Source organism: Rattus norvegicus, chromosome 1, assembly GCF_021556685.1.
Source record: "Rattus norvegicus strain SHRSP/BbbUtx chromosome 1, alternate assembly SHRSP_T2T, whole genome shotgun sequence".
NCBI lineage: Eukaryota > Metazoa > Chordata > Mammalia > Rodentia > Muridae > Rattus > Rattus norvegicus.
In genome coordinates, this window is record NC_141534.1 from 30,518,780 (window position 1) to 30,544,672 (window position 25,893).

A 25,893-nucleotide genomic window follows, 5' to 3' on the forward strand; every position below is an offset into this window, starting at 1 on the left:
GTTCTGTCTGCGTCTCACTTTGTATATTTGTTCTAGTCTGTTTATTGTTTTGTTTTTCTGGCTCCAGTATTGTCGTTCCTTTGTTGGTTGTTTGTTCAGTTGGTGGTTGTTTTTCTGTTTTTCTCCTTTTGAGACAAGGTCCTTCTTGGCTGGCCTGGAGCTCACAGTGTAGATCAGGCTGGCCTCAAACTCACAGAGATCCTCTTGCCTCTGCCTCCTGAGTGCTGGGGTTAGAGATGTGTACCATGACTCCTGGCTGTTTTTAGACTGTCTCTTTTCAGCATCTCTACCCCTGTTAATCGGGAACCTGGTCGGCACTCGATTCCTCCAAAGTACGGAAGAGCCTCCACTTGCCTTTGGGTTTGTGTGATTGCTCCACGTCTCTTAATGAAATACTTTTAGTTTCACAAAATATGTGCGTAGCTCCTACTAATCTGAAACCACCTGCCTACTTATCCTCCTGTTTTACTTTTTGTTAAAGACATTTCAAGTATGATCATTTTTCTGCACTTTTTATGTCTACTGGTAGCAAATTATTACATTATCCAAACAGCCAAACAAAAACCAACTGTTTTTCCTCCTCATGAGAGGCACCCTCACTGGATGCTCTTTGCACTGCTGTCTGAAGTGGACCTTAATTCTAGTCCTCCTGATGATGCCCCTGCCTTTGGAGTGTTTGACTTTGCGATGTGGTTTATGAGTGATCACCTTCAGCCTGAACCTCACCCAAAGGGCTGCACCAAAGCCAGCTGTCACATTCAAGGCCACGTGGGTGGCCTGCACGCACTCCTGCCCAAGCTAAGCAGCAGACAGCCTCTTGAGTGGAACACACAGGAGTCTCTGCTGGTGAGCCTGACGCAGGGAAGACTTTAGACACCTCTGTGTTCGCACCCAAGTGTCAAGACCCTGCCGGCCAGACGGTGTGACGACTGGCATGGATAGCACAGGACTTTAAGGAAAATAGAAATCCATATTTTAAAACCTTTATTCATCACTTTACCAACTTGACACACAATGTTAATAACAGCAAACACAATGAACGAAATGTTGACAGACACAAGCTGTTCACAAAAGCAATATGAGCCAGGCCATATGTCCAACTAGGTGACTGGATGCCTTGCACTATAGGAGGGACAGCAGGGCCATCCTGACCTGACATTCTGAGCAAGCGTGGTTTAGATGTCAGCATAAGTGTCTTTGAGTCAGGACACCTGTGACATCAACATTACCCATCACACTGATAAAGTGATAAACTCCATACTCCCTAACATTAATAAAATAGTGTAAAAATATATATCACATATATATAAACTTAACTCCCTTTCTTGAAAAAAAAAACTTAGTACAAACTAGTAGTAATAGCATATTATTCCTTTCAAGTTTAAGTTGTACAGGCTTCCTTTGTTGTTTGGCTTGGTTTAGTTAAGAAGTCTAAAGGAAGAGATAATTTAATCATCCCAAGATGGCCACACCCCTAAACTGTAAAGTTCAAAATGGTCAGTAGTATGTTGGTGAGGAAGAGCTGTTTGGCTCAATGTTGGAAGGCTATTCTGTCTACTGATGTCTTCACAGTACAGCTAAATTGTTACTCTTGCCATTCTTAATTGGCAGGGCTTCCCCCATGTGCCCATGTTGTAGCCGGGTAGTAGACGAGTCTACAGGGGGTCGGGGGCTGCAGACAGGCAGGCAGTTTTCCCTGGAAAAGGACAGGTGGCAAATACCACGTGTCTGTGCCATGGCATCTGTCCCAATCCTCCCAGCCAGTTCTAATACCAAAGCAGCTACAGAACAGTATGTAAACACATGGGGACAGCTGTGTGCCAGTAAAACTATTCATTAAAGCAGGCAGCTGAGGCAGCCCAGGGCCTCTGGGAGGGGGAAGGTTGAGTCTTGGCTCAGGGCAGCCACCTGTCAACTCCCTGGGACAGACTAAGGGAGGTGGCAGATCTGTAGTGCAACCTATTTCAAAACTGTCTCCATCTCTTAATGTCCCTATGCCCCAAAGTAAGATAGGATACTGAAAGGTGTAAAAATACTCCAGTATAAATATAGATCTTTCCACAATATTTAAATACGGAATTTGAACTCTGGTTTTGGTAAAGTATTTCCACTAACTAGTTGCTCATAGCATTAAATAGAAATAAATAGGGGTTCTACTAGAGTCAATGTTTCAGACAGCCTCTAACCTACCTACCATCATTCCCTGACACTTAAGACACCATCTGAATGGCTCTTCCCTGAAATTTGTCCCTTTCTCCTGAATGTCACCTCCAACAGAATGTGTCCCTGTATATCACCCCCTACAGACCATGTCCATGGGTATCACCCCCAATAGAATATATCCAAGTATTACTCTGACAGAACATGCCGAGTGTCATGCACAACCAAACATGACTCTGTCACTCCATCCGTGTCCCTGAGTGTCGCCTCTGACCAAATCTGTCCTTACTTTTGTCTGTCATACCTCAAGAGAACCTGTCTCTGTCTCCTGAGTGTCTTCCCCTGATAGACTGAATCTTTCTTGTCTCCTGGATCAGCTCACAACAGAGTATGTCTCTGTCTCCTGAGTGCCCCCTATAGAGAAAAAAAAATATCGCCTCCTGGGTGTTATCCCCTGTGAGAACCTACCCCCATCTCTTGTGTGCCTGTCACCTATTAGCACATGGCCCTGGTCTTGGTTTGCATGCTGTGCAGTTTTTGTTTTTATTCACAGACACTGGATTCTACTTACCCATAATTAGTAGTAGCTAATTGGTATCGCATAAAACATGCAGCACAGACAAACACTCCAGCTGTGTGTTCAAATCGAACTGAGGAAAATGCACATCCATTCTGTGCAGCAAAGTTGGACTCAATCAGTTTCTATGCTGAGAGGGAACACAGGTGCCACAACAAATTCCAAAGACAGTTTAAGCTGACAATATGGAGACAATAAGTCCTTGTGATCTAATTGTTACTACCCTTTCCTTGCTAGATGATAGATGTCATCTAGAGGGAGGGCTTCTATTCAAAGTTAAACAACACTGACTGGAGAAAGGTGCTGTGTGAGGAAACTGGAGGTAAGGGGAGACACGTCGAAGACCACTTGTCTCACATAGCTCTGGGTGCTGCTGAGGAACTACATGGGTGGGCCTAGGACTATTCCCAAGGGTGCTCAGGTTCTGTGCTAGGACAGTGAGGACCAGTAAGGCAGAGTGACCCAATTTCCATTTACAAAGCCCAAGGTATGTTAGAGCTATTAGAAATGCTTTCTCAAGTGCTTTCTTGCTGAGGATCCTACCTTTGGGGACTCTGATGGCAGTTCTGGTCCTCTACTGCCCAGGACCTATATGGACGTGCCACTCTGAGCTTTTCTGTCCAGTCCTGAGCACATGGGCGAAGTGACTAGTTTCTAATGAAGCGTCCCCATGGCGCTGGGCGGTCCTGTGAAGGTGGACGCTTACGTTGTTTCCTAGGTGTTGCTAGGCTGCTAAGCCTGGACTTGGCTTGGCTCTTCATCTGGACATCACTCTGGCATCTTGGCCCTTTGAACAGGACACTGTGTCCAGGGTTTTCAGACTACTATGGGGTCAGGGAAACATCTGACCCACTACATGTTTGGGGACCGTCTGATGCCACACTAGCCTGACCCTCTGCCCTGGCCTACATGCAGTCACCTCCTGAGGGATTTGCATGTGCTCCATTTTACTTGGCTATGGTGGTGCCAGCTAGACTGTTCGTAGAAAACAGCATCCTCACACCAAGAGACTGCCAGCCACATGGGGACTAGGGGTTCTGGGCGTGGGTGTGAGAAGTGCAAGGGTCCTTTTCTTTCCCCAGACCAGTGAGGTAAGATTCCAGAGAGGAGGCTCCACCACTTGCCAGGTACTGCAAACTCACAAAACCTTGGGAGGAAGTTACCATCCTCAGCTTCCAGCGGTGGGTATGTTGATGGGGCTTGCTAACTGAACTTTTCAGAGGGCCTGCTGTCTGGGAGGTCTGGTATCGAGGATCATGCATTTCTCTCTAGGTTAGTAAGTAGTCCTTCCTGGTGTTGCAGTGAAGCCCCAGAGAGCCCCAGAGAGCTGGGTAATGTGACTGACTGTCTGCCGTGGCAGTAGGGAAGACGGCCTTGTTGTCTAGCTGTGCTGTCCAAGCCGCGTAAGACACACTCCCACCCCCAACAGCCATCTGCTCCGGGAAGCAGATCCCGAGGCCACTGTGCTCTTTCTAGGAACAAGGCTACACAGTTCACCAAGTTGCATGCAAGGCTAGGGCTGTGTTAATGCAAAGGAACAAGTGCTGCTCTTTTGAGAATAGTACAGGTCTGTGGGCCTGGCTAAGCGGCACCCTCATTCGTGGAAGAGCTCAGTCCTGACTTCTCTCTTGCGGCAGGAAAAGAAGCCTTAGCTGATGCTGAAAATCTTTCTTGGGTCTGGTTCTGGTGTCCAGTGCCCTGCACTTGCACTTGTGATCAAAGTTAGGAAATCTGAACCCAGAGAAGATTCCACTGAGCTGAAGACACATGGTTTTGAGCAAAACACAGCATAACTCGCGCTGGCAAGAGCTTCTGTCCCATTGGTGGGATAACTGTCAGGCCTGGTCTGGATGAAGTGATTCAGCCTCATGTGTGTCCCAACCTGGTGATGGGGCATGGCAGCTTGATGTCCCGGATCCCCCTGGATCACTCTTGAGACCAAGCACATAGCCTTGTCATTTCTTAGAACAACACTGAAGAAACTTCCAGCTTCATATTACTCCTCTGGTCACCGGGGAGCTTCCATTTTTCTCTTGGCCACTCTCAGCACAGACTTGGTTGGTGAAGCTGTGTGTGTGTGTGTGTGTGTGTGTGTGTGTGTGTGTGTGTGTGCTCGCGCGTGTGCACATGCATGTGTACTGATGTGAATTGTTCACACACACATTGGCACACCACCGAGTAGCCTCAGTTGTGTGCTGTGGTCATAAAGGATGAAGCGGCCTGTTTAGGATTACTCTATCCGGTTGGTTAGTTCCTTAGCTCCTGCCGCCCTACAAGTGCCTAGATAAAGCCAGCGTGAGTTCTCACATCTGCTCACCCTTACTTCTGCCAGTACCCAGAACACCCCTTTTACGTGCAGCTCGAGTGGCCAGTGTGGTATGATCCTGGGAGACAGTTTGGAAAGAGCAGTCCACTTCCCAGCTGTGGACAGGGCAGGTATGTTAGGACAGGACAATGAATCACGGCCCAAACCTGGGGTCTGAGGGAGAAGTGTCGAAGCACCCAGCAGGAGGAGGCCTGGGCATCGCCCCCACCATCGCCTAGTGGAGGTGCATTCTGAGTTCTGCCCAGTTAACATAGGAATGTAATGAAGTGCAATGGGTGTAAGTCCTGTGCCTGCCACCTGTAGTGTCCGGAGCTCCAGCCCGTAAGGCTACTTGCCCCCCTGCACCTTCTGGTCATAGGTGCCCGCATGCTTGTAACCAGGCACGTAGCCTGACTCATCCACCAGGTCCACGCGGCCAGCTTTGCCCTTGCCCTTTCCTGATTGGTCGAAGCGCTCTTTGTGGGAGCCTGTGAACTTGCTGGTATCCGTGAGCCGTGACACTGTGGGTGAGGACACAGCTTTCTGAAAGAGAAAGGGAAGAGGGTTATCATAAGATATTAAATGATAGAACTGGGTAAGGACTGCCACCGTTTATGGCAGCATTTAGGTAGGAGGTGGCAGGGGCTGCAGGGTAACCCAGGCAAGGAATATGTGTCTGCTAGGCCACAGACAAGGGGTTACCTCTCCTGACTCTGGGTTAGTCCCACACTTACAGGACTAACAAGTGTAAGATTTTTCTAAATCTACCCAGTGTGACCTTCAGATACTATTGGGCCACGGCCTCCCCAGGGGCAGATACAGTCAAGTCCCACCCGTGCCCTCACCGTGACGCCAGAGATGACTGGTGCTCGGCCCTCGATGAGTCGGTGCACCTCACGCACGGCTTCCTCGCTGCTCTTATCCTTGAACCGCTTCTTGGCCAGTTCCTCCAGCGCCTCCTGGAACTGCTCAAAGGTGATGGTCCTGCAGGACTTCCCTCTGCGGATGACAGGCCACGTAAGTCCTCCCTCAGGGAGAGGTCCTCTGGACCAACCCCACAGGTATCCCTTCCCACATTCTGCAGTGACCCCTGCTGGTCACAGCCAAAAGTCACCAACCAGCATGTCAGGACATTGCTGCTGTACTCTCTCCTGGGCGGGAGAGCAGAGAGAAAAACAGGAAAGATCCCATGAAACTCTTCCAGGGTTACCCTAGTCTTATCAAGGAGCAGGACGGTCGGAAAGGGTCTAAGGCCGTGGTTATCAAAGCGAGCAAGGTTCAGGACACCAGCCTGATGAGAATCCTAATCGTGAGCAGCCTAGTCAGCAGGGTGGCCTTGAGGCTGAAGCTCCTATTCCCCGTGTGTACGTGGCCACCAGTGAGCATCCTAGACAATCTGTCATTTCACAAAATCCTCCTGCCAAAATTTGTTGTCATTTTAAGACATTTTCAACTTGGCATTTACCACCACCACCCCCCAACTAAGCCAAATTACTGCAGTTTCCAATGTGTTGACATAATGTAGAAGAGACAACCCTGCACGTCCCGCATGGTGCTGGGGAGTTTTAGTGAAATGGCCAGAGGTAAGCTGCCTCCTGTGGCCAGCAAGCCACAGACCCCAGCTGCAGAGTGCTAAGAGTTCAGGGCGTTAAAGCAGCTGGCTGACCAAATCCCAGGAAGGCTCTGAAGCCACTCCATCAGCATAGGATCCAGAGAAACCAAGGTGAGTAAGAAAACAAAAACAAGGCAGCGGTAGGGCACGAGTTCCGCAGGCAAAGGCAGGTAGAGCTCTGTGAGTTCGAGGCCAACCTGGCCAATAGATGAAGTTCCAGGACAGCCAGGGCCCCAAAACCCTGTCTCAAAATGAAACAACAACAACAACAACAAGCCAAGAAACCATAAACAGAGTTGGAGGTCCAAGACACCATGCAAAGTCTCCTGAAGGAGACAGGGTGAGAGAGACTAGCAAGGTGTGAGCATACAGTTTGACGGATCTGGAGTCCAGAAACACCCACTCGTGGCCTAACTGAACAAGGTCAAGGAGAAAGGACCATTTCAGAAAGCAGCTGGAACATCTGCTCCCTGTGCAAGACTAAGCCAGCTGAGATCCACAGCTCCCTCAGTTTACTCAGAGCATGACCCCAGAAACGACTTTCTCCCACATATCTGGGAGATAACCTAGGCGATCTTAGGTGGGCAAGGTTTTCTTAGAAATGATGCCAAGTGATCACATTCAATAACCGAGAAGTGGGCAGACTAGACTTCAGAATATTAAAAGCCAGGCTCTTTCAAATGGCATGAAAGACAAAGGCATCCCACAGAGCTGCAGAAAATACAAACCCGAGAAGGGGCTTGAATCTAAAATACGAAAGCAAACAACTTAACAGTAAGAAAAGAAATTTTCAAATGGGCCAAGTGTTTGGCCAGACACCTCACCGAGGAAAACCCGCTGAGGGGAGCAACGCACACAGGAAGTCACCCATGGGAAAGCAAAGGAGATGAGGAAGCTGCCTGCTGCGTGCTGAGGAGGATGTGGTCAGTCTCCCTGGGGGTCAGGCTGCTTACAGAGAAGACTTAAGCTCGTGTTAAACCCATTTATGAATAATGGACAGATTTTATTCAGTCGTTCAACCTTGGAAAACCACCCAAATCTTCTTTACCGTGGCCAGATAAGCATTCCATGGGCAGCCTTGAGAGGACACAGCAGTGGCAACAAAGTGGCCCTTAGTGGCTGTGCTAAGGAACCAGACATGAACATACTACCGTTCCCACACACCTCAGATCTTACTGGTTCCCGGAGGAGTCTCGCACTTCACACATGTCCTGAATACAGAGGACAAACGACCAAGGAGAGCTGAGCCAAACGGTCTTTGAGAAATGCACAGCCCCCCCCCCCCTTACTTCTCAGGGGATTGGGGAAGCCACTGAATCAAGGATACAACATAGGAGCTAGAGGCACACAGTGTGTGGTCCTAGAACCTTGCAGAATAGTCTCTAATATGGGTGAGGAGCCTCAGTAGATGCCTTGTGTCCTAGCGAGTGGGTTCTAGTCCTTCAATGCTCTTAGCCCCAGCACTCAACAGCTACCCTTGAAATACTGGGCAATCTAGGGCAGTGGAGAGGCTTGGCTTCACAGTTCAGTGGTGCCTGGAGCTGACAGCTTTTCCCTTTCTCCTAGGACCTTGTGTGTGGGGGTGTTGATCTAAGGCCCCTCAGGGCCGCTCTGTTTGTCGTGAGAAGTCAATGGCACTCTTGTCTCTTACTCCCAACCCTTCCTGGGCTGACATGAGGATGCCAGGCCTAATGGCCAGCCTGGCAACCCGCTGCTGGGGCACACGGCCATTTCTGGGCCGCCTCGGCACCAGGCACCACCAGTATGAGTCACCGGGGGATGGGGTAACTGGAGGGGCTCTCCCCTCACAGGCCACATTCAGATAAAGTTGAATGCCTGCTCCACTGGTACAAGAATCCCTTCCTGGCCTATATCCCTACAAGTCTAACTGTTCTGCTGGGGAGAGGGAGCCCTGTGTTGGTGCCCGAGGTCACAGAGAGCTCTCCTCAGGAGACCCAGGCACATCTTGAAGCAGAATTCCCAACTAGCTCCAAGAAGACAATGCTCACTTCTTCCTCAGAGATGTAAAAACCTCTGCAAGGTTCTCTGACAGAGCCTATATCTAGAGCTCTCAGGGATCTTCCTAGGGCTTTCGCTTCCCTGCCTTTGGTTCCCAAGCTGTCTGAAGCTGGCCTACACGTGAGTGCCTGCTCACATGTCCTCCTGGAGCCTGAGATTGCGTCTCAGTCTCTTGGGAACCCTGGGACCTGGCTAAAGGGGTCAGGACCCAGACTCAGCAGCAGAGCCCTCTGACGACTACTCCTCTATGACCAATACCACAAACACTACCACTCCTCACCTCAGCTTTGTGCTTTCACAGAGCCCCTAATTCAGCCTATTCAGAATTTTGTGAAAGGATCCCTGTCAAGGCCTGCAGAATAAAAAAACTTTTAAGTGGTGAAGGAGAAGGGCACATAGGACAAGACAGGGCTGCCTGCGCTTCTTCCTGGGATTTACAGAAGCTGTTGCTTCTGAAGTAACCACCAGAGAGCAACCTTGTCAGCCAGATACTAATGCAGGCAGATAGGGTGCTTTTGAGGAGTGGAGAGCTATACCCTCCCTATACATGTGGTGGTCAGAGAGCAGCTGAAGGACCTGGAAGGGACCTCTAGTCCAGGTTCCTGCCCTACAGAGATGCTACTTCATAGGAAACCCTTCTGGAGTCTTTCTGTAGACACAGTAAGGGAGCTGACCTGAACCTGCTGGACCACAAAGCAACCTCAGCTGCCATGGGCCTCAAGTTGTTTGTTGCGACCAGTGTCTGACTCTTTAGATGTGTTCAAGGGAGGTGTAGAAGTCTGGTCATTTTCTTCAGACACCAGTCTCTTGTACCTTCCTCAGGACTCTCCCGTGCCCACTGACTTCTCAGGCCCCAGGCCTGTGCATGAGACAATGCTGCTGCTGCTGCTGCTGCCGCCACAAGTCTAGGCCTGTCAGTTCTCTGTACCCTCAGCAGGTCACTGGACTTAAATTCCTTGGGAGCAGGTGATGTGCTCTCTGTCTAGAGGGGCCTGGATGGCCCTACTATGGCCACATTCCACATTATGTCTGTTTACTGGCAGTCACCAGCCTAGAGGTGGCATCTGTGGCTTGCAGCATTGCTACATCTCTCTGTTGAGAACAAATCCTTAAAGCCCCGTTCTACTTGTCATTTCGTGTTTTCCAAGGGGCCTGGGGCTATGGGATAAACATTTACCAGGTGACCCAAAGTGGGCGCATCTGCCCCTCCCTACCTCCTCATGGCTCTGGCCTGGATTAAGTAGGGGTACACCATGAGGACAGATGTGCCTCCAGCTGTTCAGACAAGTTATGGGTCTTGGGGAAAGGCAAGCTGGAAGAGCTGCGGAACAGAATACATTTATCACCCCATACATACAAAGAACATACAAAGCCTTCTCCAGAAAAGCCATAGAAGCCACTAGCTCAATGACTATCCGGCAAAAAAGCTCCCCATGTCCTGTCTTTCCCCCAACAGAGGTCAAAACCCTAAGTTTCCCAGAGGCGACTAAGTAGTCACTGTGCACTACCACATATAGCCACTAGAGGGCCATGCAGAAGTAGGAATAGCAGCAAGGCTTCAGTTGCTGGGAACAAGAGGGAGAGGCAAGCTGGATCTTGCTCCGTTCCAGGCCTGCAGGGTCAGGCCTCTCTTCTCTGGAGCATGCGACTGTTAGCCTTAGCCTAGACTCAGGAAGCAGAGCCCAAAGGAGCAGCTCCAGTGACATATGTGCCATAGGTGAGTGGAACTGAGTGGGCCCCACAGCCAGGAACAGAGGCTGCCTCCGAGGGTCCTCGCACGTCTAAGGTCCTTTGCGTCTGGATTCTCTGAGATGCTTGGATGGGCAGTATACATAGAAAACCATCCTTTCCATGCAAAACCCTGGCCAGGACTCCATACCCGAGGCCTGTCCCTGAGAGTAATGGGCTGCATTAGCCTAGGTGACTTTATGCTGAACCTCCTGGGCAGCCTACAGATATCAGAAAAGTCCCATCAGGCTGTAGCATGTAAGGAACACCACGCCGCTCCTAGACTGAGCAGTGGCTGACAAATCCCCAGTCTAGACAGATCTAGACCCTGCTTTCTTACATGTAGGGACTGGCCTGGCTTCCTTCTGACCTGTATCCAGAAATAATGGACACCCAGCCCTGACACCCCAGCCAAGTCACTTTCTGACTTTGCACAGTGTTGGCAGGAATCTGTGCGTTTACTCTGGAGGGTACCCAGCACCCAGTCCAGGCCCAGGGAGGCCAAAGGTCTCTGGGCCTCCTTACCTGGCAGTGTGGTGGTTAAAATAAGGAGGTAGTAGGTAATCCCAGCCCAGCCCTGAGGCCTCTGTGCCTCTTCTTCCACAGGCAGTCACATACACACAGTCAGGCACAGACACTCCTGCACACAGTCCCAGATGGAGACAATGCCTAAGGCCCCCGGGTGTTTCTCAGGCTGTGCCACACTGGCCTGGCTTCAATGTCAGGTCTCCATTATCTGTGTGGAGACCGGCCATGCTGAGGCTTTTGCAGGATGGGGAGTCGAGGTTAACAGTAAAACTTGGTATAGAGCTTCAAGAAATTTGTTTAAAATTTAACACATAGTAACATCAAAACAAACAAGCGCTGTCATGGTGACAGCGACCTAAACAAAGGCTGCAGATACCCCAGCTGGCGCCACGCCCGCAGAGCCATGGCAACCTGCCCCAAAACAGAAATAGCTGAACTTTTTTTTCCCTCTCAAGTCCTGTCAGAGTCAGCAACTTCCTGGAGGTACCAAAGCAATTTCCTCCCGGGCCCCAAACTCCTATAGGAGGCGATCCCTGCCCCTCAAGGGACCACAAACACCCAGACCTCAGAATACAAATAGCACCACCACAGACGACAGAGTCTCCCTGGAAATCTCACCCCAGAGTTCCTCAGCCATTTCTGCTGATCCTTTCAGCATTCCCTCAGCACCCTGATACTCAGAATACAGTCTGTCTACACTAGAGGACAATAGGACTCAGAATCTTCTGTTCACGAAGGCCTCTGAGGATCTCCCTCCAGAACAGAGGTGTTCCAGGTGGGACATAGTTCACAATGGAATCCAGGAGTGAGAGTTCAAAGACAGTAAGAGATGAGGGGATGACAGCCTCCAGGGTCTCAAGGGTCCAGGTATGGAGGCAAAAAGAACATCAAAGTTTCTGGGTCCCTGTTTAGTACAGAATCCTCACCTAGGTGTCCCCAGCCACCCCCGCTCTAGTGTGTACCCACCATGTCATCAAGCCCAGCACTGTCTGCCTGCCTAGACTGTCATAGCCTTGAGCCTTCTCTGGGCTTGAGCAGCATGTATTTGCTCTCCAGAACCTTGACTTGCAAGGCAGGGATAGTCCAAGGTCCCCAGACAGCCCAGAGTCTACACTGAGGAATGGCCATGTCCTGGAGTCATCTGAAGTCCTGCAGTCTGGGAACAAGCATCACCTCCATGTGGCTCATTCATGTGGGTCTAGTGCCTCCCATAGCAGGGAGGACATGTGGAGTCCTCGTCATCCAAAGACCCGTGACTACATAAGGCCACCCACCAGGAGGCTGTAAAAACACAAGTTCTACATGGGGGTGCAGGGCATATACACAGGCACACAGAGCTGGAAGGTAGCCTCCTTCAAAAGAAGCTGGAGAAGCTGACTGACCTCTGGAAAGGTCACTTCTTCCTACCTTCCAACCATCCCTTGTAAAAGCTTCCCCATAGACACAAGTCTCTGGGTCTCCTTATTCTTTGGTTGGATCTTGTCTATCTTGAACACTGGGATTACTAAGGACACAGTATCATGAGGGACATGTCTGAGGAGGAGAGTATGATGAGCTCATTAGCCTTGCTGAAGAGACACTCTGTATGATCCCAGTGTGGGAGCAGCTTCCAGGGTTTCTGGAAAGTTCAGGGTTAGCTCTATAAGGGGCACCTGCTGGTGGGGAAGGAACATGGGGCCCGGTCCAAGTTCGTTTGCCAGTTTAGACACTGGCAGTGAACTCCATAAAACCATCAGCTTTAACTGTACGGACATGGTAGACACAGCTAATACATACATGGTAGGCATGGCTAATGTACACATGGTAGGCACAGCTTTAATTGTATATACATGATAGACATGGCTCTAACTGTATATATATAATAGACAGGGCTAACCTGGCTTTTCTAGGTCTCAGTGTTGCAGGTCATGTCCACTGGCCTAACAGCAGTTCTTGGCACCAGGATGAGGGTCATATCCGTGTGTCAGAGGGCCTAGTGCCAATTATTTTGCAGCCTGGGTCAGTGTACCTCACTCACCACTGGCCAACCTACCAGAGCAGGTTTGTTTACTAGGACCTACCTGTCCATCCCTGCCTGGAACTGTCCAGTGAAACGCACGAGGCCAGTTTCTATGAGGACGCTGCACCTTTCCCAGCCGGTGATAGCCAGGACAGGCCACGTGACCAGCACAGTGAGCTCTACCAATCCTGGAAAAGACACCCCCCACCACACACACACAAGACAAGGGCCATGGCGGTGTCAGTTGCCTAATTCAGAGACAGTCACAAAATGTGTAGGGAAGGTCTCAGGAACTATAAGGATCAAGATTCCCATGTCATGTAGGAAGGAGCAGCAGCAGTACAGAGGCTCTGTGGACTAATCTTGCTGCACGCATGTCCCTGGGTCCCTATGACCTGCTCTGTACTTTGTAGACTCCTCATGGCTGCCAATCTCCCATCACTGTGCTGTTCTGTTCAAGGGGGAGAATTACTATCTCCTGACCCTTTGTCTTGGGTCCTTCCTGTAAAAGTGATAGAATGAATAGAATACAGTGCTCAGTAGACCCGCCTCTGTGGGGGTTGCCTGGGTCACTGGCACTCAACAGCATTACACACAGATGAAGCTGTGGAGAAAGCAGTGCTGACGGAGGCCTAGGGACCACAGTCTGGAAGTGCACAGGCGCCCTGGACCTTCCAGATAGGCGTGGGGGGGACTGGTGCCAATATGATCATCATAGAACCAGGCCAGAGTAGCGGCGAGGGCTTTCACAGTGGGCATCAGGCTAAAAGAGACCACGCGAATCTGAGCCACCGGCCATAACTTCCTCTATTATCCTCACCCACGATAATTGCACTTCGGCCCGGGGGAGATCAGATGCATCTCAGGAACAGAACCTGAGCTGGAAGGGAGAAAGGGCTGGGGCTAACGACGGCCACACAACATCTGCTTTCATAGGTTGAGGCTACATGGAGAGCCTCTTCTCCAGCTTCTCGTTGGGGTTGAAGACCACAAGGAGACAGAACAAGCAGAACAGACTAGCTCGGACTCCCTTTTGGAATCCCCTGGGATCAGCAGAGCCTGGAGAGGGTCAGGATGCAGGATCCCTTCGGGACATGTTTCTCGGCCTTTTCCAGTACAAACATTCAAACTAAGACCTGCTTCTGTGTGCTCTGTACAACAGGAAGTTCCCTTGGCAGCACAGGGTTGAGATATTCAAGCCCAGTACACAGTGGAGTTGACACCAGCACTGGGAAGCCAGGGGACAGCCAGGCGCTGGCTCAGTCATCTCTACTGAGCCCCCTTCCTAGGTGCCAGGACCTTGCAAATTCAGGCTCAGCTTCTTTCGTTTCCCTCAACGGGGATCTAGAAGCTGCCGCTAGCTTCAGCTCAAACAGACGCCACTATCACCCTGAGTCTGGTCATCTGGGTTATGCCACCTCTCCCCGTCGGTTCCCATGTTAAATCCCTCCACCTTCCCAGGAATGTCTATGTTCCTGGCATGTGACATCCGTCTGGCGGTGGCTCAAAGACTCCCCCACGCACCCGTGCGTGACCTGGGGGCAGGGAAGCCTTACTAGACCTGAAGAGCACCAACAATTCCACAAGCAAAGTGGCGATTGGTGACCACAGTCGTGAAGACATCCCCCACCCAACTCTGGAGAAGGAAGCGACGCTCAGCTGGTACCACCTACAGAGAAAAACCACAGGACCTGAGAGCACGCAGACGTAAGGCAGGACAGGAGAGGAACGGCCATTCCCTGATTCTTATCAGTTTGGCTGCATGTGTGATCATTTATCAAATACAAAATTAATGGAGGTGGATAACGGGCTGATGGTGGGTATCATGAGCCACTGTCATATCCTGGAGAAAAGCTACATCGTCCTGAGCCTCACACTGACCTCATAGACTCAGCGCACGGCAGATGGGTCTCTGTTTACCTAAGCCGATCCTGATCGTGTGTAACGATGGCTCACTAACCTTGGTATTGGTTAGAGTTAAGTTTTCTCAAGGCCAGAAGTCCCCGCCCTGGTCACATCCAAGGCCAAATGGACCAAGGCAAGGTCCACAGCTCAGGACATGGCCAAGAAGTTCCTAGGCACCTGTGACCAGTGTGCTGCCCAGACTGTTCAGACACCAGAGGCTCTGTGCCCACTCGTTAGCTTCAAGCTTTCAGCATCTGCGAGCAAGATTCTTCACTGACCATCATGGCCACTGCCATGAGCTGCGCTGCCTAAGCCCGCACGACACTTACTTGATCTTGCTGAAGACGATGTCCACATCGGTGACGGTCACGTTCTTCCCGTCGATCACGTGGCAGTCCTTGCACAGTTTTGACCAGTTCTTGCCGTGCATCTCCTTTCCTGTGGCCCTGGTGTCCCCGTGTACTGCAAACCGCCGGAAGGCCTCCTCCAGGGCACTGAGCTCAGGGGCTGCAGCTGCACCCTCATTGGCCCCCTCTGACTCCAGCGACAACCTCTTAGCAGCCTTGGCTGGGTCTCCTGGGGACTTGGGTGGTGTCTTGTTGGCAGCTTTGGTGGGCTTGGCCTTGCTGTCAGCCATGTTGCTAGGGAAGAAGGAGAAGAAAGGGGTCATTCTGCTTCTCATAGCCATTCTGTGTCCTTGGTTCTTGCTTCAGTGGTACCAGGCAACAAGATACGGTGAGAGCTGAAGACGAGCACCCTTCCTAGGGTCTGGGACCCCTGGGAGCTGAATGCCCAGCATGACTGTGTTGGTCCAGCTGCTGGACCTGGCATTGACCCCGCCAGCCTGACACCCGCAGAATCTAGAAAAAGGAAACAGGGTCTGACTCAGCAGCAGTGGGCTTTACCTTAACCCCAGCAGGCACATTTCTACGGCCTCCTCCCTGGGCCTCACCTGCCGTGGGTGAATGCCCAGAGGGATGCCCAGAGCTTATAAAATGATGCCATCCCGAAGATCCAGGCCAGTCATGCTCACACCTGAGCCTTCTGAGCAAAGGCTGAGCCATGCCAGGAGTGATGAGTGACCCTGGAGACACAATAAGGCCCTGCCCTGGGATCCTAGAATGTGCAGTTGGCCACTCCGAGGAAGGGAAAGCTGAAAGTGTAGCCACATTCTCTGGAGTTTTGTGGGCCATTGATTCCTAAAACAGGTAGACATCCAGGAAGGCTAAGAAGACAGAGGAGGTGGCTTACTTCCCAGCACAACTCGGGAGCACAGGGATATGTAGATGATCGCACCACAGACACTGATGTTCCAGCACAGGTAGGCACATGCCATTTCCAGCCCCCAGGAAGCAGGAATGAGGAGCTCCCAGTTAGCTTTTCTCTGGGAACTGAATGCTCCTGGTATAGGCACACACCACTGGCCCACAAAGCTGAAGTGTGCAGGCCCTGTCCAGACTGGAGATCTCAATGACAATGTGACCAAGTCATGCCGTGAAGTGTGGCCCCTGCTGAACTCACGAAGGGGTGAGTTCCCTAAACAGCCAGAATAACACAAGTGACAGTCAGCCACAAAGGTCAGGTCCCCTTCTTGCCCATCTCCCTTGAAAAATGGTGATAAAAGCACAACAGAAGAATTCAGCAGACGGAGACAGCAAGGTTAAGTGGGAAGCTCTAGGTGAATGTGAAGCCCAGGACTTCCTACATCGCCACAAGACTGACTCATGGTGAATCAAGTCCATGCACTCGATCAGTTATCTGAGCTCCTGCACTGGGCCCTCACAGGACACTGAAACGTGAGAGGGGCTCTGCCTTCTGAGGACTGCAGGACAGTAAGGCAGGTCAGAGCCTAGCCAGCAGCAAATTTAAACCAAGCAAGGAATTGTGAGCAAACCAGCAGCAGAAGAATGGCACGTCAGGACAGTGAGGGCGTACCTCACGCTGGTGTGGCCACTCCACATCAGACAGGTGCAGACTGCGTCCTGTCCAGGTTTCTGTGGTCCCTCGAGATAGTGAACAGGTACCAAGGTGGGGATAGGCCTCGTGAGAAGGAGCTCTCACTTCCAGCTCCTCCACTGTTCACATGCTGTAGGAGAAAGACTCCTGGGTTGGACTCCCTTCCACATCCGGGAGATCAGGGATTGCAGAGGCAGCTCAGAGAGCTTCCTGGTGACTTGGACACTCTAAGAAGATGAGTGAACACTTCAGGAGGAGTGAACCTCTGCACTGAGGAGTCAGGGCAGAGTGCGGGCTGAAAGGTATCTGCCCAAAGGAATCAATAGGAGGCTCAAGTAACAACCGAGTTCTGGAAAGCAGAACCCATCTGAGCTCAACCCTGGAATATGTCATCCAGGAGCTTTTTTGGGCTCTGTGGCAGGGCAGCTGACGACTGTGACTTCGCTAAGTGGCTGACAGCATGGCCACACTGTCTTAAAGTCCTAGTGCCGAGATTTTTTTCAGCAAGATCAGCTCAGTATGCAACCTAGATGGCAACCACTGAAGGGCACCAACAACACAGTGTCACAAAGGATAGGCTGCAACAGGGGGGATGAGACCCTTCCCTCAGACGCACCGTGGGGACTGGAGTCAGACCTCCAGACACTGAGTCCACCTTTGCTTTGTCTTATCCTGAACATGCGTTACCTTCATATCATATCGTAAGTCATCTTGGATATAGAAGTCACTGTGGGTTAGGTCCTAACTGTGGCTCCACAAAGAGCATCACTTGCTCTGTGAAAGGAAGCAAAAGGGCGCCGTGCAATCAGAGCACACGCAGGAGCAGGCTGTGAGGACACAGCTCCTATCCACAGGTTCTCTTCTCTAGCATGAAGTGATCCGTTAGCTCCCAACGGCAGCCATGAGAACGAATTGAATCTGAAGAGAACCGAGGCCGCACACAAGGTATCCAGGAACATGGAGGCCCAATTCTCTCCTTCACTCCTCAGTATTGTGTGATGACCCACTGCAGCCCTTTCCCAACCCTGTGTAAAGGCCCTGGGCTCCTGTTTTCCCTGCCCCACAGCATCTGAGGCAAACCTAAAGCTTAAGGAGATCTCTGAGTGTCCCACCATGTCACTATAATTTCCATCATGGAAGGTAGCCCATTTAGAAGAGGTTCCAGGAAGGCACCTGATCTACCAAGTTCAGTGATAAAGGACAGCCTCTCGGGTGTGTTCTGCACTTCCAAAGTGTGACTCCCACACCTCAGGCAAGTGTCCTAGATATGCCTTGTGCCCCCTTCCTGATAACCTTTAATTCATTGTCTCTCAGCCAGCCGGAAGGGATGTACCCCAATTTCATCCTACAGAGTCTGCCTATGAGCAAGTGCCCCTCCCTGAACCGTCCTCCTTCAGCAGCACTGAGAGCATAGAGAGCGGGTGTGTGTGGTGGAGGAGGGGAGTGGCGCCAGCTGGTGACCCAGCAATGACTGCTTATGTTCCCTGAGGGGTCAGGAGGACAGGAGATGGTAACTTATCCGCAACAGCACTGACTGTAGGGACAGACTATGTTACCAGATTTGCATCTTCAGACCAGGCCTGAGGAGGGCAGGGGAGGCCAGCTGAAGGTAGAATTACAGATCTTGCAGTGGGAGGGGATGTGGACAGATGCCAGGGGCAAGGCTTTCTGCAAATCCTGAGGACCCCTTTCGTCCAGACGAGATTCCTTGCATCCCACACACCCCGACCTTTCCTTGCCAACTCCAAAGGATTGGCTGTTCCCAACAAAGCCTATAGGAAATCAACTGGGCCCCATTTTTTTTTCAGAATAAAAAAATACTAAAGCAAATAAAAATATTTTTTTCTTAAAGAAAAATCTTACAGTAGGTAGGAAAAAATAGTTCAGTCGGTTCTGAGATGAGTTTGATTCCTAGAACCCATGATAAAAACAACAACAATGACAACAACAACAAAAGGTATGTCCATGTGTGCTTTTAACCTTATACACTGGGGAGATTGGTAACAGCCTGCCAGCCTAGCCTAATTAGTGAGTTCTGAGAAATAACACACACATGCGCACACACACGCACGCACATGGTATACTTGAACACATAACAACCTATACACATGTAGCGATACAAACAAAGAAATAAAGAATACAAACGCCAGAGGTGACAAGCCAAGCATCAATTGCTACACACCTCAGGGCACAGCCCCGTTATGGACTGGAAATGAGGGAATCAATGGATTGTCTGTAAGCAGGGCAAGGAATCTATTACTACAACCAGAACAGGGTGTCCCTGAACAGAAAAGGCATTTATGAATGCAATGGGTGTTCATGAATAAAGTAGGGGTTATAACTAGGGCAGGTACCCATGAGTGAGACAGATATCAGTGTGTGGGACAAGTGTCTGGGAACAGGAAGGAATACAGAAAAGAAGGAGATAACACTTCTGCCTCTCTGGGGAATCTCTACAGCAGAGCACAGGCCAGGGATAGCTCTTTCTCTAGAACATTCCATGACCTCCATTTCATCCTCATTACCAGGAGCTGATTGGACTTGAAAGAAGCAACCTCCAGATAAATCCAGGGAAATGAGACTTCCATCCACTTGCAAGACACATACCACTCAATCCCTGACCACCAGCTAGGCTGCCCTCAGTTCCACAGGCCTCATCAGCAAAGATGAGGTCAGGGGCAGCCAATTAGAAAGACCATGACCTGACATCCAAGAGAAAGAAGTCTGTCCAAGACGGAAAGAAAAATGGGCACTACTCGCCTCTTCTTCCTCACTACATCCCACCAACGTTTTAGTCCTATGGGATCCCAGATCAGACCAAGGCTAGTCTGACTGTGTGGGATCTAGACACATCCAGCTAGCCCTAGAGAGGGCTCGTCTGAGGATGGGACACAGGCAGCCTCTCCTACACAAGTCTGTACGTTACGGTGTACTTACACACAGCACAGCCTTTGATGATGGTTTTGTTAATAACACAGTCACACACTCTGCTCCTCGACTCTGCTCCGCTCACCCCATGTCACTTCTTATCTCAATGGGAGCTGTCATCCCAGGCAGGGTGAACTCCCACAAAGTGAGCATTTTCTGAATGTGTACATCCTGCAGGCACACAGAGGCAGTACCAGAAGCCCAAATCTATGAGGAAACCCAGCCAGGCCTCTTGTCACCCAGCCCCATGTACACAGTGCACGCAGAAACAGCTCAGAGGATGACTAGGGTTGCTGAGGATGGAACACAGTCCCCAGTCACAAAGATTGGAGTCCCAAGGCCCGGCCGCTGCCTACAGACTGACGTGAGGACCAAACCCTGTGCTCCTCAGCGTTTCTAGGTTAAACACAACACAATTCTCCTGGGTGTGGCAGGGGAAGGGTAGCCCAGTGTCCATGTCAACTCACTTCCTATATCCTAGGTCTGGGCTGCAGTGTAGGCAAAGCAGGGCTACATGTTTCAGAAAAACCCACACTTCACATTAGGAGAAGAGAATCCTGGGCCAGGAGACTGGGTTAGAGTTAGGCTTCTATACACCTAGGTTCTTTTTTATTTCCCACATCCAGGGCCACAGAAATGAGCCCAGAACTCCCCAAAGCCACACTGGCTGCTCTACCCAGCTGCCCATACCTTCCTGGAACTCACATTTCGGGCCTTACCCACAATGTTGCCCTGATTGCCTGCCCACAGTAGGAAATTCGAGAATAAAGCCGCTTCCGGGAATGACCATTTGAGGTTCTGGCTTACAGTTCTAGAATAAGGGAATGAGGATAGCCACCATTCTTGGTTGTGGGAGTCACAGAAATGCCTTCTAAAAATAATGAATGAGACAAACCCCATGAGATATTCCAGAGTGTTCGGTAACTCTCTAAGGTTGTTCCTACTGTCCAGCCAGAAAGCAGGTTTCTCCAGAGCCCTGGATGGCTGCAGAAATGTGAGTGGAGAGTAAGAGAGCAGTAGCCCCCACATACCCAGTGTTTAGCCCCAGGCTCTAGACAGTTCTCTAAGGCCAGTAGTGAGTACTGAAATCAAATCCCATCACATTGATCAAACACTATTTCTAGTTCACCCTCCAAAATATTTGCCAATACAGCATCCTGTATGGGTCTGAATGGATACAATCAAGATCAAGAGGGATGCTTACTGTGGGATCTAGTTACCACAGAGGTACTGAAGACCACTCTTGAGTATCTATGTCACAGTGGCATGCCAGGGTTTGCCACCATGCTCCAACTAGAAGCTCCATGTGTCGGCTCCATGTGTCAGGTCCAAGGGACGCAGATGAACTTGTAGGTCACTGGTTCCTAACACAACATCAACATGGCTTCATGATCACCAAAATGTACATGGGCATCCCCAAGTTGCATGCCACACATCTCAGCATTGTTCTTGGACAGTGACAGGGGGCTATGAAGATGAGCCAGTGGGTGCAGCTAACCTGGAGCCAGGCAGCTACCTAACAGGGCTGAGCAGGAGCCCCTCAAAACATCTATCTGCACCTTCATGCCAGGATCTCTGCCTGGAACCAGGTTTGGAAACAGTATCTTGACAGGAAGTCAACCTAGATTATCCACAGCTGGGAGGTCAATTGTGTGCCAGTGCCCCTGTAGGACAGACACCACCAGATAGCACTGTCTGCATGTATCCCTCCAAAACACGAGACCTTGAGGGAAGTGACTAAATCAATTTCCTGGGCTCTCCTGAGTCAAGTAAGGCTTCCCAGGAGTGTTGTAAAGAATTGGTTGAGGCCTTTCCTCTGGAGTTTGCTCCAAGAAGGAACTACCTTGGAAGCAGCCACAAGGGGACAAAGCCATGGGAGGGGGCCAGAGAGCTAGATGGGGCTACACCCAAAGGCCCTGCGAAGTCAGCCCAAGTAGACCGAGTTCTGCACCGATCTACCTACGGCACTATCTTCTGTGACACCCACGTATCTCGCCATCGGTTGTTACGTGCTGGGACGGAAAACAATGGAAGTGCACAGAGAAGGTGAGCAAGGGTGTAGCAAAGGCACATGGCACACTTACAGGGGAACGAGAAGGCTGAGCTCCTCGGTGTTCTTACGCCCATCTACCACTGACCAGAGCCAAACACCCTTGAGCAGGGGAGGTTTGCCACAGGATACACTCTCTCAAAAGGACTTCTGCTTATCTAAAAGTGACGAGAGACTAAAATGTCAAAGCTGGAAGAAGAAAAGATTCCTGTTGTATACAACAAGCATAGCTTGTCCGATATATACAAAAAGCCTCTGTAGTCAATAAGGAGGGAAAGGGGGAGATTACTCATCAGAACAAAAGACTACTACGTCCAGGGGAGAGCCCGAGAACACAAGCAATGAATGCTAGGCTTCGTGAGCATAACCAGCAGAGCACAGACACAACCCCAAACCAGACACAAGACACACCTGGCCAGGTGGGGACACTTACGTCCATCCCAGGCAATTGTTGGTGGGATGCAGAACACAGAGCACAAAAGTAGGGAAGGTAACTAGTGGAATGCTCTAGAAAGCAGCACCCCTGGTTCATTAGATCTGGAGGTGCACAAAACTCAAAGCCCAGCTACTGCTGTTCATCAGGGGCCTTGCAGTTCCCAGGAGAGCCCTAGGGCGGTATTCTCCATCTCCCAAGAGAGAGGCAAGCTAGCCGACTGCAGAACGGAAAGTGAGAAAACTAGAGCCTGCTTAGACCAAGACGGCTCAGAGAAGATAGTCTAATAGAATAGTAGCTGTGTGACTTCATCTGTGGACAGCACAAGCTAAGCCAGTCTTCCAGGATAATGTCCACAAGGTGAAATCATCAAGACCCTTCCACTCCCACACTTTCCACCACAGGACAAAGGGCAGTGGGAATGGTTGCCAGGAGGAAACTGAAGTTACAATACTGAAGCAGGGTCCCTGTGGGAGGGAACTTGAGGGGCCAGCCATCTGGCAGAGATCACTCCAGCCTGGCAGGTGGGAAAGGAGACCGAGGTTCAACTCATAGATCACTCTCCTCATGCTTGCCTGAAAGACCAAAGAAATCCTTACATGTGGGCATTCAGACATCAAACCACGGCTTACAGCTGAGTTACATCATTGGACACTTAGAGAGACCATGGACCCAAAGAGGTCTCATTCTTCATCAGGAAGTGGCATTCTGTCCATGGAGTTTTCCCTGATAACAGTAAACCATTTGTGGGGCACACAAGTACACAGAAACCACACCCTCTGAGACCCCAGCAGGACCACTCTATGCCGTTCCTGCTTGGGACGAAGACACTAGGGGGAGGCTTCCAAGGGCCACAGAGGTAGGATAGGGCACAGATCTGAGGGTACTATGAGTGTATGCTGTGGGTCTTCGGTGGAACTGCCCTAGGTGGGGAGTGCCCAGGGTAATGCCATTGCTGAAGGATGCCACGAGGAGACTCCTTCGAGTCATGGGCGGGGCTGTCATGGGTAGGGCTACTTTGATTGGGAGGTGGTGTAGATAGGGAGATGCTGTGGGCATCAATAGAGGATGCGAAGGTTGCAACACTGTGACCCCTCTCTATGAGGAAACTGGTCTTCCCAGGTTGAATCAGCACAAGGAGACTCCATGAGGGTGTTGGGGACTGGCAGCCATATCCGAACCCTGTCTGTGGCTGAGCAGCTCCAACTCTTCCTTTCAGTAGGAAGTGGGAAGCTCCATTTTCCTGCATGGGTTCTCTGGGCACATCCTTACTGTGAGAGGGAGAAGGGATGGACAAGACTGCAAGGTTCCCTTTCCTGGCAAAACTGAACTCACACCTCCTACAGGCTCCTCCTTCAGTCGTGCACTATAAATAGGACAGCAGGCCCTGCTGAGGAAGCGAGGTCTCATCCTCCGTGGAACTCACAAAGCTGTCTTCAGGTCCCTGTTCTACAGACTTCTCCCAAGTCTTCACCCCTCATGGGTAGTTTCAATGTTCTTAAACGGGATTTTCTAGTGCTTATAAAAAATTCCCCAAATCTTAGATGATAGTTAAAATAGCCTTATATACCACAACTTCCAAGAATGGAGAAGGTGGACCCAAGGAGCCCCAAGAGGAAAACGTGCTGCTAGGCAAGTCGCCCTCACTGCCCCATCAGATTCTCAGTCCTGTCAATTCAAATATGCCCCTTGAATAGGGCACCTTTTCTAATGGTGGGTCCCTGTGGTAATCACGAGTTTTTCTGAATAGAGGAGTCCTTTAGAGAAGCTAAGCACAGATTGTGCCCCTCCCCCTCGCCAGTCCTCCAGGGTCACGTGACGGGAGAGGGGCCGGCACGCGAGCAGAAACAGCAGCCCGCTGCCAGAGAACCCAGCTAAAGGCTAGGAAAGCAGGGTTTCGCGCCCCCCACCCCCACCCAACCCTCCATATTGCTCCAGTCCTGGAGAGCTCGCGCCACCTATGCAGGCCACTTACGCGGCCAAGAGAGGCCAGATACGCCAAGTGGGCGCTGGGCCGAACGCCACCATTGGCCCCAGGACAGGCACAGGATCGACGGATCACCAGGACACAGAGCCTATCCAACGCTGCGCCACTTGTCTTCCTCACCTTGTTCAAGGCCTCGTTTACATAACCGAAACCGCCCAGCAAGGGTCAAATCCTCCCTCTTCTACGTGCAAATACGAGCATTCAACACGAGACCCTGACAGAACCCTCGCCATCTCGAATGAGAGATGCAGGCTTGAAAGGAGAGTGGTGGAGCGAACAGGCACTGTCACCTGCAGGACGCAACGCGCACTCAAGATTCCAGACCCAAGAACGCCCCAGCAGCTCCAGCGTCAATATGCGCGGCTCCGGGCGGTGGCTTCTTTTTACCCTGTTTCCCACCAGGTTCCTCGGGCAGCGACCTGGGGCCCGGCGAGGCCTGGTACCTGGGTCGGTGGGAGCCGTGGGGTGCTTTCGGTCCGCCGTATTAAGTTCCGACGCAATGCGCCTGGCTCAGTGTACACGCATAGCCTTTTTGACACCCCTGCCGAGGTCTCTGAGGAAGCAATGCTTCAGCAGCCGGAGCTGATCTAGCCACTGCAGAGAGTGGCAAGTGGCCAGCCTCACAGACCGGAGGCGTCCCGAGCCTTGGCCCCAGAGCCGCGCCTCGGACCACGGACAGCGCCCGGCGCTAGCTTACCTCCAAAACGCGTCCACTGCTGCGCCTCCGCGACTAGACGCGAGCCCGGGGGCGCTGAGCTCCCAGAGCAGTCCGCCCGGACCCCGCCCTCCAGCACCGCCCACATGCCCCTCCTCCTCCCGCTGCGCCTAGGCGCGCACTAAGGCCCCTCCCAGCCGGAGCGCGGCACACGGACACCCGAGACAGCCACTGCCTTACAAGGCTGCCACAGGCACAGCCGGCCTATGGACGCAGCTCGACCCAGGGTGCGGTCGCTGTGGAGCGTGGGAACCGGGCGGAGGTTGGGGAAGAGCGTGTGGGGCACACCTGGCCCTGGGGCCCGGGGCGTGTGGCCAGTCCTAAGTGGGGAAGCTGAGGCTGGTGGCGCAGTCGCAGCCTACACTGCGTGCAACCCGCAACCGTTGCTGATCCCTACGTGCCTAGAGAGCTTGATGCGCGGGGTGAGATCGCTGGCCACTCAGGTTATCTGCACGAAAAGGATTCTCAGAGTCTCTGCTGATTTTCCTTCATTCTAGGAATGTTTGCCACAGAATCTCTGACTCTGGTAAGGTCAGGGTCCCACTGGTGGCTCTGAAAAGGATTATGGGATTGGTAAGGAGGCAATGGGGCTGAATGGTGCAATAGATTCCTCAGTCCTCCAGGTTCTCTCTCAGACTCCAACCAAGTCAACCCCTGTGTGTGTGTGTGTGGGGGGGGATTTGCTGAGTGTCTAACAAATTAACTCATGGCTTGAGGGAACCTTGTTCTGAAACTTAAGATATGAGGCCCACCTGGGCACTTCAAATTACCCCTCCCCATGGTAGTCTCTGACCCACAGATCCCTCAGACTCTGCTTTCTTCAGCTTCTCAAAAATGACTTAAAAGTCACTTCTAATTCTTGCTCTCCCGAGAATTCCCATTCACTATGGAAGCCATGTGAGTTCAGGACTGTGGGACTACAAGGAATAGAGAGCCAGACGCAGGCCCTCTCCGTTTTTATCAGATCCTGGCTTGGCCACTTGCCTTATGT

General features: G+C 51.3%; 1 protein-coding gene across 3 annotated transcripts; it reads right to left on the reverse strand.

Moving 5' to 3' along the window:
- Positions 1-967: 967 nt before the first annotated feature.
- Positions 968-24,960, reverse strand: Tppp (tubulin polymerization promoting protein). Of its 3 annotated transcripts, none has more exons than XM_087567493.1 (4): positions 24,631-24,923; positions 15,163-15,474; positions 5,888-6,041; positions 968-5,585 (listed from the first exon to the last, which is right to left on the reverse strand). In XM_087567493.1, the coding sequence occupies exons 2-4, from the start codon at positions 15,468-15,470 to the stop codon at positions 5,391-5,393; spliced, it is 657 nt and encodes a 218-aa protein (XP_087423619.1). In that variant the 5' UTR covers positions 15,471-15,474; positions 24,631-24,923; the 3' UTR covers positions 968-5,390.
- Between the last annotated feature and the right edge of the window lie 933 nt (positions 24,961-25,893).

What these genes read in the sequence shown, in the direction of transcription:
- Tppp (XM_087567493.1), bottom strand. Translation starts at nt 15,470, where the DNA reads ATGGCTGACAGCAAGGCCAAGCCCACCAAAGCTGCCAACAAGACACCA. An exon ending in ATCGTCTTCAGCAAGATCAA is followed by an intron (nt 6,042 to 15,162) that starts GTAAGTGTCGTG and finishes TGTCATCCGCAG; the next exon opens with AGGGAAGTCCTGCAGGACCA. An exon ending in CAGTCATCTCTGGCGTCACG is followed by an intron (nt 5,586 to 5,887) that starts GTGAGGGCACGG and finishes TTTCTCTTTCAG; the next exon opens with AAAGCTGTGTCCTCACCCAC.